Below are 13,120 nucleotides of genomic sequence, written 5' to 3' on the forward strand. Positions count from 1 at the left end.
ACTTTTTGCTCAGTGGCTTTTCTTCTTTACCAAAAGTTAAAATAGAATCACAACTAACTGTTTCTCTTTGGAACACTGGCCGAGGTCTAAAAAGTAACAAAGAGTAATTCTTCTAAGATGTTTTAGGGTGAATTTCCTTTCCTGGCTTAAGGGCTTCAATTCTTATACTCACATCATTTTGATTTATGTTGATTTAAACAGGTGATGACATTGTGTTTATGTAAGGCTGTGTGTTAACACGGGTGTAATTTAAAAGTCCACAGCCTTAGTTTTGACCCTTAATAAATAGGCTTGGTGATTATGACATTTGTTCCCTTCTTCACTTTCACCTCCCAATCCAGCTGGCACACTTAGAGTGGGAATGAATCTTAGCCCACGAACTCAATTGTTTAAGAAAAAAAATCAAACCAAAAGAAACCTTCATTTTCAATAATTCAGTTGTTACTCTGATCCCTTTTTTCCTAGCAGATTATAGGGAAAATCTTAATCTTTGTAGAATTGCCAATGTCCTAGTGCCTCAAAGCGTGTGAAGGCCCCAGTGGATGAGAGGGCACAGGCCACTGCTGGTGCTATGGCCACTTAAGGGCCAAGGTGCTCTCTGCTACTTCAGTGCCGGAGAGGCTGCCTGGAGCTCAGTGCCTGGAGCATTTGTTTGTAAACTACTGAACTCACAGGCTTGTTCCTTTGTGCTGATGCTCTGTTTGGCTTTCAGAGTGGTTTTTGCTTGTTTGTATGTTTTAATTTAAATTAGTTTCTAAGCTTTAAAGATAAAAAAAAATTACATATACAAATGACTTTCTGACCTATAAGCAAATGAAAATATGACCTACATCCTATGTCATCAGGGCAATGTAACTAAACATCCATTAGAACAGCCAAAATCTGGAATGCTGACATCAAATGCTGGTGAGAATGTAGAGTGACAGGAATTTTCTTTCATTGCTAGTGGGAATGCCAATGGCATAGCCACTTTGAAAGACAGTTTGACAGTTTCTTACAGAACCGAAAATGCTCGTACCATACAATCCAGCAATCATACTTCTTCGTATTTACCCAAAGGAACTGAAGACTTACATCTGCACGAAAACGTGCACACACATGTTTACAGCAGCTTTATTCATAATTGCCAAAACTTGGAGGCAATCAAGATATTCTTCAGTAGAGAAATGGATAAGTAAACTGGTGCATCCAGTCAAGGGAGTACTATTCAGCGCTAAAGAGAAATGAGCTATCACATGCTGAAAAGTCATGGAAGAAACTTAGCATACCATTCAGTTAAGGGAGCCAATCTGAAAAGGGTACATACTGTATGATTCCAATTATATGACATTCTGGAAGAGACAGAACTTCAGATAAAGTAAAAAGATCAGTGGTTGACTGAGGTTGTGGGGAGGGAGGGATGAATAAGTAGAGCACAGAGGATGTTTGGGGCAGTGAAAATTCTCTGTATGATACTATGATGTTGAATTTACGTCGCTATACATTTATCCAAACCTAGAGAATGTACAACACTATGACTGAGCCCCAATGTAAACTATGAACGTTGGATAATAATGATGTGTCAATGCAGGTCCATCAATTGCAACAAATGAATGACTTGGGTGCTGGATGTTGATAATGGGAGACAGTATGCATGGGTGGGGGCATGGGAGATAGGGCAAAACTCTATACCTTCCTCTCAATTTTGTTGTAAAACTAAAATTGCTCTAAAAATCAAGTCTCCTGGGCACGGTGGCATGCACCTGTAGTCCCAGCTACTCAGGAGGTTGAGGCAGGAGGATCACTTGAGCCCAGGAGTTTGAAATTGTAGCACACTATGATCACACCTGTGAATAGCCACTGTACTCCAGCCTGGGTAACATAGTGTAGACCTCTCTAAAAAAATAAAATAAAAATAAAGTCTTTATAAAATGGCTTTCTGACTTAAAAAACAAGAACAAACTAAAAGATCTGACAACTTTGTGTAATCATTCCTGTGTTACCCATCGGTTGGCATGAATTAGTGACCATTCACCCCTGCCCAGTTCTTCAACCCCATACTCCCTCTTATCTCCCCAACTAGCCCTTTTCAATCATTTCCATTACCTGCCTCTGTGAATTGCAGCACTGAGTCAATGTCATTTTAAGACAAGGGGCTCTGGCTTTTGGGGTCAGCTCTAGTCATTGGCTGCAGGATTCGCTGGGGGATGCAGGTCTTGGGTGGGGCAGTTCTCACTCAGCCAACGGAAATTCTCTAAAGAAGGGGCAGCCATGAGCCATCAGAGGCTAACATGCACAGAAGCTGAGGCCCTGGGGTGCCTGCTTGGTAAAGGGACTCTCGGTGGGGCACCAACAGCAGTTACTATAATGTATAATATCTGTCATTTAGTAAAAAAGAACAGAGAAATTATTTCCAAGAAAAAAATTAATTGTGAATGTTTTGTGTTAAATATTTGCTAGTCATTTAATTTTTTTTCAATCCCATTTACGATAAACTCTGTGTTGTGGTTTCAGTTCCTAGAACCATATAGATACTTGTGACCACAACTGATTTGATTCTGAGTGTGATATATACAAGTGCACATGTACGTATGTGTGAATGTCTGTGTCTAGGGATAGAAACCAAATTCTGGGGTGTTAACAGGTGTTTTCTAATCTTCAGCACCAGTCCACCTGAGGCCTCCACTGGTTAAAGCAATCAACAGCACAGCGATCCATCTTAGGTGGTTTCCACCTGAAGAACCAAATGGACCCTCTCCTATATATCAGCTCGAGAGGAGAGAGTCATCTCTACCAGCTCTGATGGCCACAGTGATGAAAGGAATGCGCTTCGTAGGAAATGGGTACTGTAAATTTCCCAGCTCCACTCACCCAGTCGATACGGACTTTACCGGTAAGTGTGTTTGACATTGCTTTATTTAAGAGGCTCTAAGCCCCAAGGTGTTTTCTGTTATTTTGATATCCCTTTGCAATGAACTTTTACCTATTTATAGAAATACTAATTCAGCCCTTTTACAGCTGTAGCCTGATTGTGTCAACATGTCCATCTTTTTAGTATTCTGGAAAAGAAACAAGTGCGGTAAGTGAAAGAAAGAATGGGGAAAAAAAAAAAAAAAGGTGGAGAGGCAGCCTTATTGGATCAAAGTATGTGCTGGAGATGGTTCTCAGACACCAGTCACCAGAACACACTCCTCCAAATATTCCTCACCGTGTTCTGTGGGCAAATGAGTTTGAGAAATGTTCTGTGCTATTGGAGAGTCTCATTGTACGTCATGTTATTAAAACTTCTAAAAAGAATTATAAGAAAGCTATTTACCTTTGTTTAGATAAGCATGCCTAACAGGTATTTTTTTCTTTTTCTGTTTTTTTTTTTTTCTTTTTAGTATAACAGCTATTAATATCTCATGTTCTGTGGAGAGCATTATGGGAAAAACTAATTTCAGGGAAGACGTAACTTCTCTGGGCCAGGACTATGGTAAAGCAAGTGAGGCTCTTACCTAAGGAATATAATTTAAAGGCACTAAAAAACTCAGTGGTCATGTACATATTTTAATGAAACATTTTTTTCAAATGAAAATCAATGTAAGAAATTCACAAAAAATACCAAAATTTTAAATAAAGACAGAATTGGACCCTGCATTACACAACTGTGCCTTACTGCCCCTACCCTACTCCTGGCCTTACTAGTGCCACAATATTCTGGAAGTCCCACGACCTTCATGAATTAGAGTTCCTAATAGCACTACTTCAGTATAAAACTGTAGCTATTTATGACACTTCACTTTTCCAATTAAAAACAATTACAAAGTATAAGATACATATTATTGCATAAACTCATAAAGATATTCATTTAATCCATGAGAAAGTCATTTTGGAGCAAATAGCTAGTCTTTAAAATATTGCGTATGTGAGGACAATGAAATGGAATTTGAGCTGTAAAAAAATTTTTTGTTTTATTTTCACCTATAATAGTAAATAGTTTGCTTTCTGTTGAGACTGGCTGCTGATGTACGTTTGTAATGAATCATGATTATGTTGTAGCTGAGATATATTGAGATTAATGCATGCTTAACTACTCTCCCGGCACATCAAAATCATCACTGAGTATTAGAAGTCACACTATTGAGCTCCTCTCCCCTAAAATGCTCAACTCTGCTGTATATTCTTAAAAGGGGGAAAAAATAGGTATATGAAAAGGAACACGTGGGTAATAGTAAAACCTTTTTCTCAAGTGGAAATTGAAACTGCCTCCCTGGTCCGACATTTGGCTTGCGATGTGTTTCTTCCAGGAAATAGCATCCGCTTCCGTTCAGCTGGGTATAGCAAGGATGTCAGCTTGGATTTGCAGGCTGGCCAGCAGACAGAGTTTTGATGGGATCGCCTACTGCTGTTGCCATGAAAGATAGAGTGGCCCGTCCACCGTTAATAAATTTAGTCATCCTCACGCTCTCCCTTGCTGGCCTTACACTCTGAGGTGCAAGGGCTCGGGGCAGATGCAGTGTCTGGGAAGTTTTCCAAATTCCTCTTTAAAAAAGTTAGGCTGTAAACACTGGTCTCGCTAAGCAGGATCCTTCTGTCTATAACAAAGCCTCCAGCTGCACAGAAAATGTGCTCGGCGTACACATCACTTGAAGGACAAGGCAGGGAGATCACAGTTTTGGCTTGAACTGCTCCCTGGAGCTTTGGTGATTCCTGGAGAATGAGAAGTTCTGCGTTCAGACACGTTCCGGGGCAGTGCTGATGCCTTTTTATTGGTAGCTTGGCTTTACTGTGAAGGCTTTACTGTGAAGGCTCCCTTTAACTTTTCAAATAATGAGGTCTACATCAAGTTATTGGTCTGATCTTTTGGCTTAATTGCCAGGTTTGGCTGAATAATTTTATTGAGTTGGATCATGGCTTAACTCAATTTACCCAATTAATGAGCTAGGACAGGTTTTTCAAATGAACTCAATGGCTTTCCTTGAATGCGCATCTTTTCTGAATAGAGAGGTAAGTGTATAGTGAGCATCCTACGTTTGTTTTACTGATATATGCTCTCATTCAATTCTTCTGCGACCCTCTAAATTAAGTACTTTTACCCTCATAGTACATGAGGAAATGAGGATTCAGTAAGTGGCTTGCCCAAGTATCACAGCTATTGAATGTCAAGGTTGAATCATGAATTGGAGGCTTCTAATTCAAAGGCCAGGGCTTTGCCACAGAGCGGAAAGGAGCTTTTCTAGACTGTTCTTTGGACATTATGGAATGGGAAGTATATAAAAAAATAAATAGGTATGGGAAGTAAAGTAATTATCACCCAAATAATTCTTACTTAACACTGCTAAACTTTTCGAATGTTTCTTTCAGTTAGTTTTTAGGTAGCAAACAGCAAGTAGTGTTGGCATTATTTGTTTATTTATTTTTATCCCTTTGGGGATCAGTTTTTTTTTTTATGGCAATTAATTCCAGAGTGTTACTAGAAGAATATAGTTATTTAAGATCTAAATGAAATTATTTTAAATGGGCTGAAGTACTATGTGTTTAACAGTGCTTTCAACTCACATTCTTTTATATTTTATGTAGTTTTTATATTCTGAGACAAATTTAATGAGCAAATCCTACCTAGAAACATCTAATATGATGAACTATAGTTTAAAAGTTAATAACTTTAAGATAAACTAAGATGTCCTTTATTTTGAATTATACATTTCAAAATCTCAAACTTCAACGGAGATGATTCCTGCAATATGAATGGAAATAGCAATTAAAACTCCAAGACAATATATGGTGACATATACAATTATACATATTTTATATATGAAAAAGTAAGATTTCACCCATCAGTGACAGGAATTATAAATGCATTCATAACACGTTCCATGGCCATAAGCAATATGTTGAAAGTCTCAATATAAAATATCTCATTATTACAGTAGAGAAAGGAATCTCTTATGTAACTCATCCTTCCATATTTGTTTTAAATACTTTTACCTTACACAGTATAATGAGAATGATTCAAGCATATGAATATGTGTCCTAAAATGTTGCCTAATATTGTAAATTATTAAGCTTAGAATTGTAAATGAACTCTGTCAAGATCTACCTTTGGGCAGAATAATAAACCAGATAACACTTTTTTTGGACTTGCTTTTGCTCCCTTTTTTTTTCTGATGCACGTGTTCTTTCAAAATTCCAATCTCTAGGAAGAATGTACTGTTAGTCATTTACATCATAGTATAAATTTAAGATCATGTGTTAATTCTCCCACTTCTGTACGATTAACAGTGAGGATTTTGGGAGCAGATTAACTGCTAAGTTAGTTTCAAATCCAAGTGCCATTATTTATTAGCTAAATGTATTAATAATTAGACATAACAATAATTTTTGTGCCTCTGTGTTCTTTAAAATTGACATAACAATACCAGTTACAATATTGGTATCTAGCAGGTAGGTGGGGCTTAAAGGAGATAGCCCACCTCATGAACTTTGCATGGTACCTGACACACACATTATTTAGTACTCATTAAACATTTGCTATTAGCTACTAATCATTTAACAAATATTTATTTAGTGCCTACTGTGAGACAGGAGCTTTTCTAAGTAAGTGTCTTCTACAACTTATAAAGTAAGCATTCTATTAGTTTATTTGCTCTTATATATACAAGGTATGTTTTCTTAAATGTTATACCTGGGGTATGAATAATATGCAATATTGTATATTAAAATATGATACTTAATTTGTTATTGAAAATAGTTAATCTACCTAGTGTTGAGACATAGGGCAAACTACTTTTCTGAGGGTCTAATCTTACTCATCTATTAAATTGAGGCCTGTGTTGGATGACCAATACTTCTAACCTCTAAAATTCCAATTCTTTGAAAATAGGATATTTAAGTATCCCCCAAAATTCAAATTAGAGGTTGTCACCATGGCATCTGTGAGTTTAAAAACACCTAGATTTTTAAATAAATTGTTTGGTTATGATTCTTTCATATAAAATTACTTTTACCATTTACAATGAATATAAATTTATTCTTTTTCTCTACTAAGCTGAGAAACTTAGTGATATAGACAGACTTCATCAATATAAAATGAATATTCAATTCTTGGGTTATATCAGTTAATATAAAGAAGCGGAAAATTTAACATACTTTCATGATCTTGTAATTAGATAATGAGATAAACAGCCATAGTCCCCTGGTTATATAGGGTTAACAGTACTTTCTCCTCTAAAACAGGAATAGCAAATAGAGCATTACCTGCCTTATGCAAGTAGAAGCGGATATCATTGTGTCTATGGAGAAAAAAAAATCATGGCCATTTTTTTTCAGGAATGCAGAGTAAATCTACTTGATTTACACAAAGAGTGTAGTTCTTTTCTTGTAATGCTAGTAATCCAAATGGAACCTGGTAAAAACAGCAACTAAAATATTGCTCAGATTGGCATTCCAAAGGTGACCCTCTCTCTCCTTGTCACTATTTTTTTTCCCTATTAGCGAAAACAGGTCCATGATCATTTGGGGGAAGGTTTGACTATTGTAGTATCCAGATGCCAATCACACCAGCCTTTTAAACTGCCTTTACTGGTGACCCTGCTCAGAAATCAGGAACTGCCTTTGGGGAGATCTTTGTAGCAAACCACTGGGGAGATGAGCACACATATGCACCTGGATATAATTCCCTTTTATTTGTCTTCACGAGAAATGTGATTACTGATGTTGAATATCTTGCAGATGAGAACTCTGTACAGTTTCTTCATAATAATGATGTTCAAGGACACTAAATGATTGTCATACGTTTTCGTTTCATACTATTCACCTTCCCCAAAATGGCTGAACTGAAATGCTTTAGAATACAAAATACAATTAATTACCAAGGCACAAAAAGCAAAATGCAACCACCCAAAATCAATATTCTTCAAAAGCATATATTTTATATCTTTTACTCGAGAATAGTTATGCCTTATTATTACTGTTTTTTATTATTTTTAGTGAACTGGGACATTTAATCTCTTCATTAAAGGAAAGCTGATTATAAGCAGTTACAGTGAAGGTGCGAGTAGGCAAACTTCTTCAGATAGACTAATTAGTAAAAGCATATTAATTCTGACCTTCAACACCCTTGGTGTTCCAGTATTTGTTTTCCTCAGACTGGGAGCAAGTAATTTTGCCTGAAAGTACTTTTAAAAAGAAGAAAAAAACAAAAACAACTACACAAACCCCCGTGTCTTTTCAAGGCAGGTTTAAATCATAAATTTTACTTAACCTTTGATGTTAGATTTTGGCTATAGTTATTGAAAAACAAATATATTAATCTACTATGTAGCCTAGCAGTTTAATTAATAGGCAGTAATGATATTAAAAAAATAAAGACAAGAGTAAGAATATGGAACATGAGAGCGCAGAAAAGAAGGAGCCATCTGTCTTCCAGAGTGTTTTCTGATTGACAGAATCAGAAGAGATGAGAATGTCTGGTTGAGTTCATCCGTATGAACCAAGAAGGACAAGGATCCAAATGTGTATCTTCTTAGAACAATAGAAGTCAGACTAACCCATGGTAACTAGGGATATTGAGAAGCAAACGTTAAAACTGTTTAGTTCTCACTACGTTTAGTAGAGTGGTATTAAGTAAGTTCTTAGGAAATGCCTTCAGATGGCGTCGATGACATCGATAGATGGGAGAGGACCATTTTTTCCCCATTCACCAAATTCATAGTAAAGGCCAATTTATGAATGTATGTGTTTTAACCCTTGCATTTTTAAAGAAACATTTTGAAGTGCATTTCTACGATGTAGCCTTTGGTTTGAAATATTAATGGTAGGTGGGTGGGAAGCTGAGTTGTCACTGACCGTGCCAATGCTATAGACTAATATTTTCACAGAAACAACTGCTTTTGTTAGCTACTAGCACTCTTAATCAACTTAAAGCATCGGTTTTTTCCATCTCTTCTATTAGCAAAGATGCATTCTCACCCGATACACAAACTGCATGTGTATTCACACATACTCATGCTCGTAAACACCATGTCCCTAGGTTCTTTATATGGTCTCAAATTTACCTGCTTAAATTGTCCATGGTCTTTTTCTTCCAGTATTTTGGTCACTTTGGAATCTTTTCAAAGATTTTTTTGATTAAAAAAAAAATTGCCGTCACTTAGTGACATTCTGTATCAGTATAACACAGATTAGTTCTAATCTTTGTGTTCAGTTTAAGTGAATAGAAAGAGGAACTTTAGGCGGGAAAAGAATCACAAAGGTCAGCAGTGGTAGTAAAACTAGCACCTCTGAAGATGATTGCTTTTTGGTTTAATAAAGTGAACTATTTTTATATATATTTTCTCAGAAAAAAATGAACAAAAAACATTTTAAAATGTATATTTGTAGTTATAACAGGATAAATATAACAGCCATACAAGGGTATAGGTTAAGATTAATTTCATTTCTACTCAGAGAAGATTCTAGTAATGTCATTGTCAAAATGCCGAATCTTTTAAAACCGGGTTCTATCTAGTGGCCTGAAGAAATGTGTTCTAAGATCATACCTTAAAGGTTCCATTTGTGTGGGGAAATTTCAAGCCGTGTTATGCAAACCACAGGGTTTCAGGTCTATATTTTGAGGAAGGTTCACAAACATACCCCTCAGGCATTTGTCTGGGGATTCCAGAAGCGAGGCTCAGCTAGGTACATTCCTGGGACTGAGGAGTGGTCTCAGTGTGAAAGTTTGAAAAGTTCTTTAAGTGCAACTTTAGAAGAAAGGCATGAGGAAGAAGGAGAGAAAAGAAACGCTCAGGTCACCTACGTCATCTCTGGCAATGGCAGCCATATCATTCCCACAAAGGGCAGGGGAACTTCATAAACGAAGGGTGAGGGCCTGCGGGAAACTTATGGGAATGATTTAAGGATCCTCCCTCCCATATGGGCACAAAACTAAAAATCAGCGTAGACACCACTTTCTCAGCTTCTCCTTCCCTTCCCTTCCCTGTCCTGTCCTGTAACCTGTTCCTTCTGTGTTTCCCATCCACAGAGAATCTTACTGATTTCCTGAGACAGAACCTGGGAGGATTCCCTCCATACACAGCTTCTCATTCCCTTTCTCATATTCCACCAGTTATTCCTCCGCTGGCCATTCTTCCCTGGGTACATCTTTTGGAAATATCTGTCGGTCTTATGGCCACTGCCTATTCTAGGACTGTGTTGTGGGCTTCTCTGCCAACAGCTTCACTCTTCTCCAAGCTATTCTTCGAACTAATAATCTTTTGTGTTATTCCCTTCTAAAAACCTTGCAGTTGTTTCCCAGTGAGATACCCAGCATGAACTCTTTTCTGCTTACCTGCTTGCCACTGAGCCTCATCTCTCTACCTAGGTACTTCCTGGTTTACTCTCCAACTCCAAGGTTGTCTTTCTGGCCTGGCTGCTTGAGTGTAGCACACTCTCATCTCAGATGCCCAGGTCTTTGAAAATAGCCATGCCTTTCCCTGGCGTGGCCTTGCCTACTTCCAAGTTCTTCTATTTCCTTTCACCTGGCTAACTGCTGCTACTCATTAAAGTGTTAGCTTAGCTGTTCCTTTAAATAGTCTTGAAATAACCCCTATCCTCCTGCCAAATCTGGGTGAAGATTTCCTATGTCCGACCACAGAAACCAAGAATTTCTCTATTTTAGCCCTTACCACACTCTACTGAAATTGTCTGTTCACTTATAAATGTCCCAAGCAGGCTGAAATTATGACTGTCTTCTTTCACAGTTATAACATTTGTGTCTTGCACAGCACAAGACGCATACCAGATGTTCAATAAATGTTTGTTGAATAAAGAATTAACTAACTGAGTGATAGAAAAGGGAAATGCATAAGAACGATAGCTTAGCCATAAGAATTATTTAATGGTGAGATTCATTATGCATTAGAATATATTACACATTTTTGAAAGCTATCTTTTTTGGAAGTATTAATGGCTTAGAGTGATAACTCTATTTGTTTAGTCTCTATTGGCCTTAGAGGTATAAGAAAGCGTATTTTAAACTGTATAGTACTAGAGACAAAAAGAAATTCTTATTCATGGTCCTCAGTTGCTGGTGAAGTTACTTCTACATTAATTGTTACAGCTAGAATGTTCTATCAGGAGTTTTCTTCCCCACAATAGTTGTCACATTGTGTTGCTGGAAACTAGGTGGTTGCACATCTCTTAGATACAGGATCTCCTTAGGCTTATTAAATTTTGAGGTTAATGAATATTTTGACACTTTTACCTATACATATCATTAGGGCTTATTGCGATAGGCTTAAGATGACAGTCATAATAAACATATACAGTACAATAAAAAGCACTTTTAATCTTGAAAGTGCTTTATAAACAACAGTGATCAATGCTATGGATGGATGAACAGCATCTTACTGATTGAATTCTATTTCAAGGGCAATAGAGGTATTGACGTTGGCAATCTACTTCAGAAGGCGGCAAGGATGATAGTAAATAGTGCAGGTTCTGGAGTCAGACTCCCCAAGTTTAAAATCTGGCTCCCCACCGTGATGGTATGCAACTTTACACACTCACTCCTCGATTCTGAAACTCAGTTTCTTCATCTGTAAAATGGACTATTCTAAGGTTTCAAGGCAAGCCTCACAGTGAAGGATTAGCATACAATACCTTACTATGTATGCATTTATGGCTGGCATTCTGTAATTCTGGACTTGAATTACGTGCCTTTCCATTTCATAAATATATTTTATGTACCTAAACCACATAAATATCGATGATACTCTTTTATGACCTCTCTCTACTACATAACCCTCTGATTATTCACTGCATTTTACTCATTCCAGGAACTTATGACCTTTGTTTCTTCACTTACCTTTCTCCTTTCTCTGGAGGATTCGCATGTTCTACATCTCATTTCTATACTTCTAGTGACTAACTTTAAATTTTGTATGCATTTGTAAATCTAACTCTTTTTATTCCTTTTGTTCATAATCAGTCTTCTTAAAAAAATAAGACTCTCTCAATGTATTGTTTTCTCACCTTAAATGGAGGAGTTCATTCAGTTCATATACAGTTTTTTTCTTATTTTACCCCGTTGTCCAATGCTATGATTGCTGTTGTCAAAAGGATATTGGACAAAACAAGTACTATCCCTAACCTTAGGGAGCTTAAAGTCTTGCAGTGAAATCATGCATCAAACATAATTAAGTAATTACAAGTGACTTCTGTCTCCAGCTATGAAGCATATCAAAAAATCCTCCTGCATAGTGCCATCTGATTTTTGACAAAGCAGACACAAACATACACTGGGGAAAAGAATCCCTATTCAATATATGGTGCTAGGAAAATTGGCTAGCCACATGTAGAAAACTGAAACAGGATCCGCACCTCTCACCACTCACAAAAATCAACTGACGATGAATAATAAACTTAAACCTAAGGCATGAAACTATAAGAATTCTAGAAAAATATGTTGGAAAAAACTCTTATAGACATTGGCCTAGGCAAAGAATTTATGAGGAAGACCCCAAAAGCAACTACGGCAACAACAAAAATAAATAAATGGGACTTGTTCAAATTAAAAAGCTTCTGCACAGCCAAGGAAACTATCGTTAGAGCAAATAGAGAAACTACAGAATGGGAGAAAATATTTGCATGCGACACATCCAATAAAGGGCTGATAACTATAATCTATAAAGAACTTCGCAAGAAAAGCAAGCAAATCAGCAAGAAAAAAAATCAAACAACCCCATTAAAAAGTGGGTAAAAGACATGAACAGAAACTTTTCAGAAGAAAATAGACTAATGGCCAACCAAAATATGAAAAAATGCTCAACATCTCTAATCATCACAGAAATGCAAATCAAAACCACAATGAGAGATCACTAAACTCCAGGAAGAACGGCTTTTATCAAAATTTCCAAAACAACAAATGCTGGCGTGGATGCAGAGATAGGCACACTCATACACAGTTTGCAGTGGGGCTGCAAACTAATACAATCTCTACGGAAAGTAGAATGGAGATACCTCAAAGAACTAAAAGTACAGCTACCATTTGATCCAGCAGTCCTACTCCTGGGTATTTACCCCAAGGATAAAAAGATACTCTATAAAAAAGACACCTGCACTCGAAGGTTTATAGCAGCACAATTCACAATTGCAAAGATGTGGACACACCCAAGTGCCC

The 13,120-nt window shown here is 37.0% G+C and overlaps 1 protein-coding gene across 2 annotated transcripts in view; it reads left to right on the forward strand.

Moving 5' to 3' along the window:
- USH2A (usherin) overlaps window positions 1-13,120 on the forward strand; it is a 611,994-nt gene that overhangs the window by 173,226 nt on the left and 425,648 nt on the right. Inside the window, exon 21 of one of the 2 annotated variants that reach the window (XM_069459265.1) lies at window positions 2,642-4,153. In XM_069459265.1, the coding sequence (XP_069315366.1) occupies window positions 2,642-2,886 (245 nt within the window). In that variant the 3' untranslated portion in view covers window positions 2,887-4,153. Of the gene's footprint in view, window positions 1-2,641; window positions 4,154-13,120 lie in introns of those variants that run through there. The other variant, XM_069459264.1, reaches the window with a different exon arrangement.

The sequence above is a fragment of the Eulemur rufifrons genome, chromosome 27 (assembly GCF_041146395.1).
Source record: "Eulemur rufifrons isolate Redbay chromosome 27, OSU_ERuf_1, whole genome shotgun sequence".
NCBI classification, from domain to species: domain Eukaryota; kingdom Metazoa; phylum Chordata; class Mammalia; order Primates; family Lemuridae; genus Eulemur; species Eulemur rufifrons.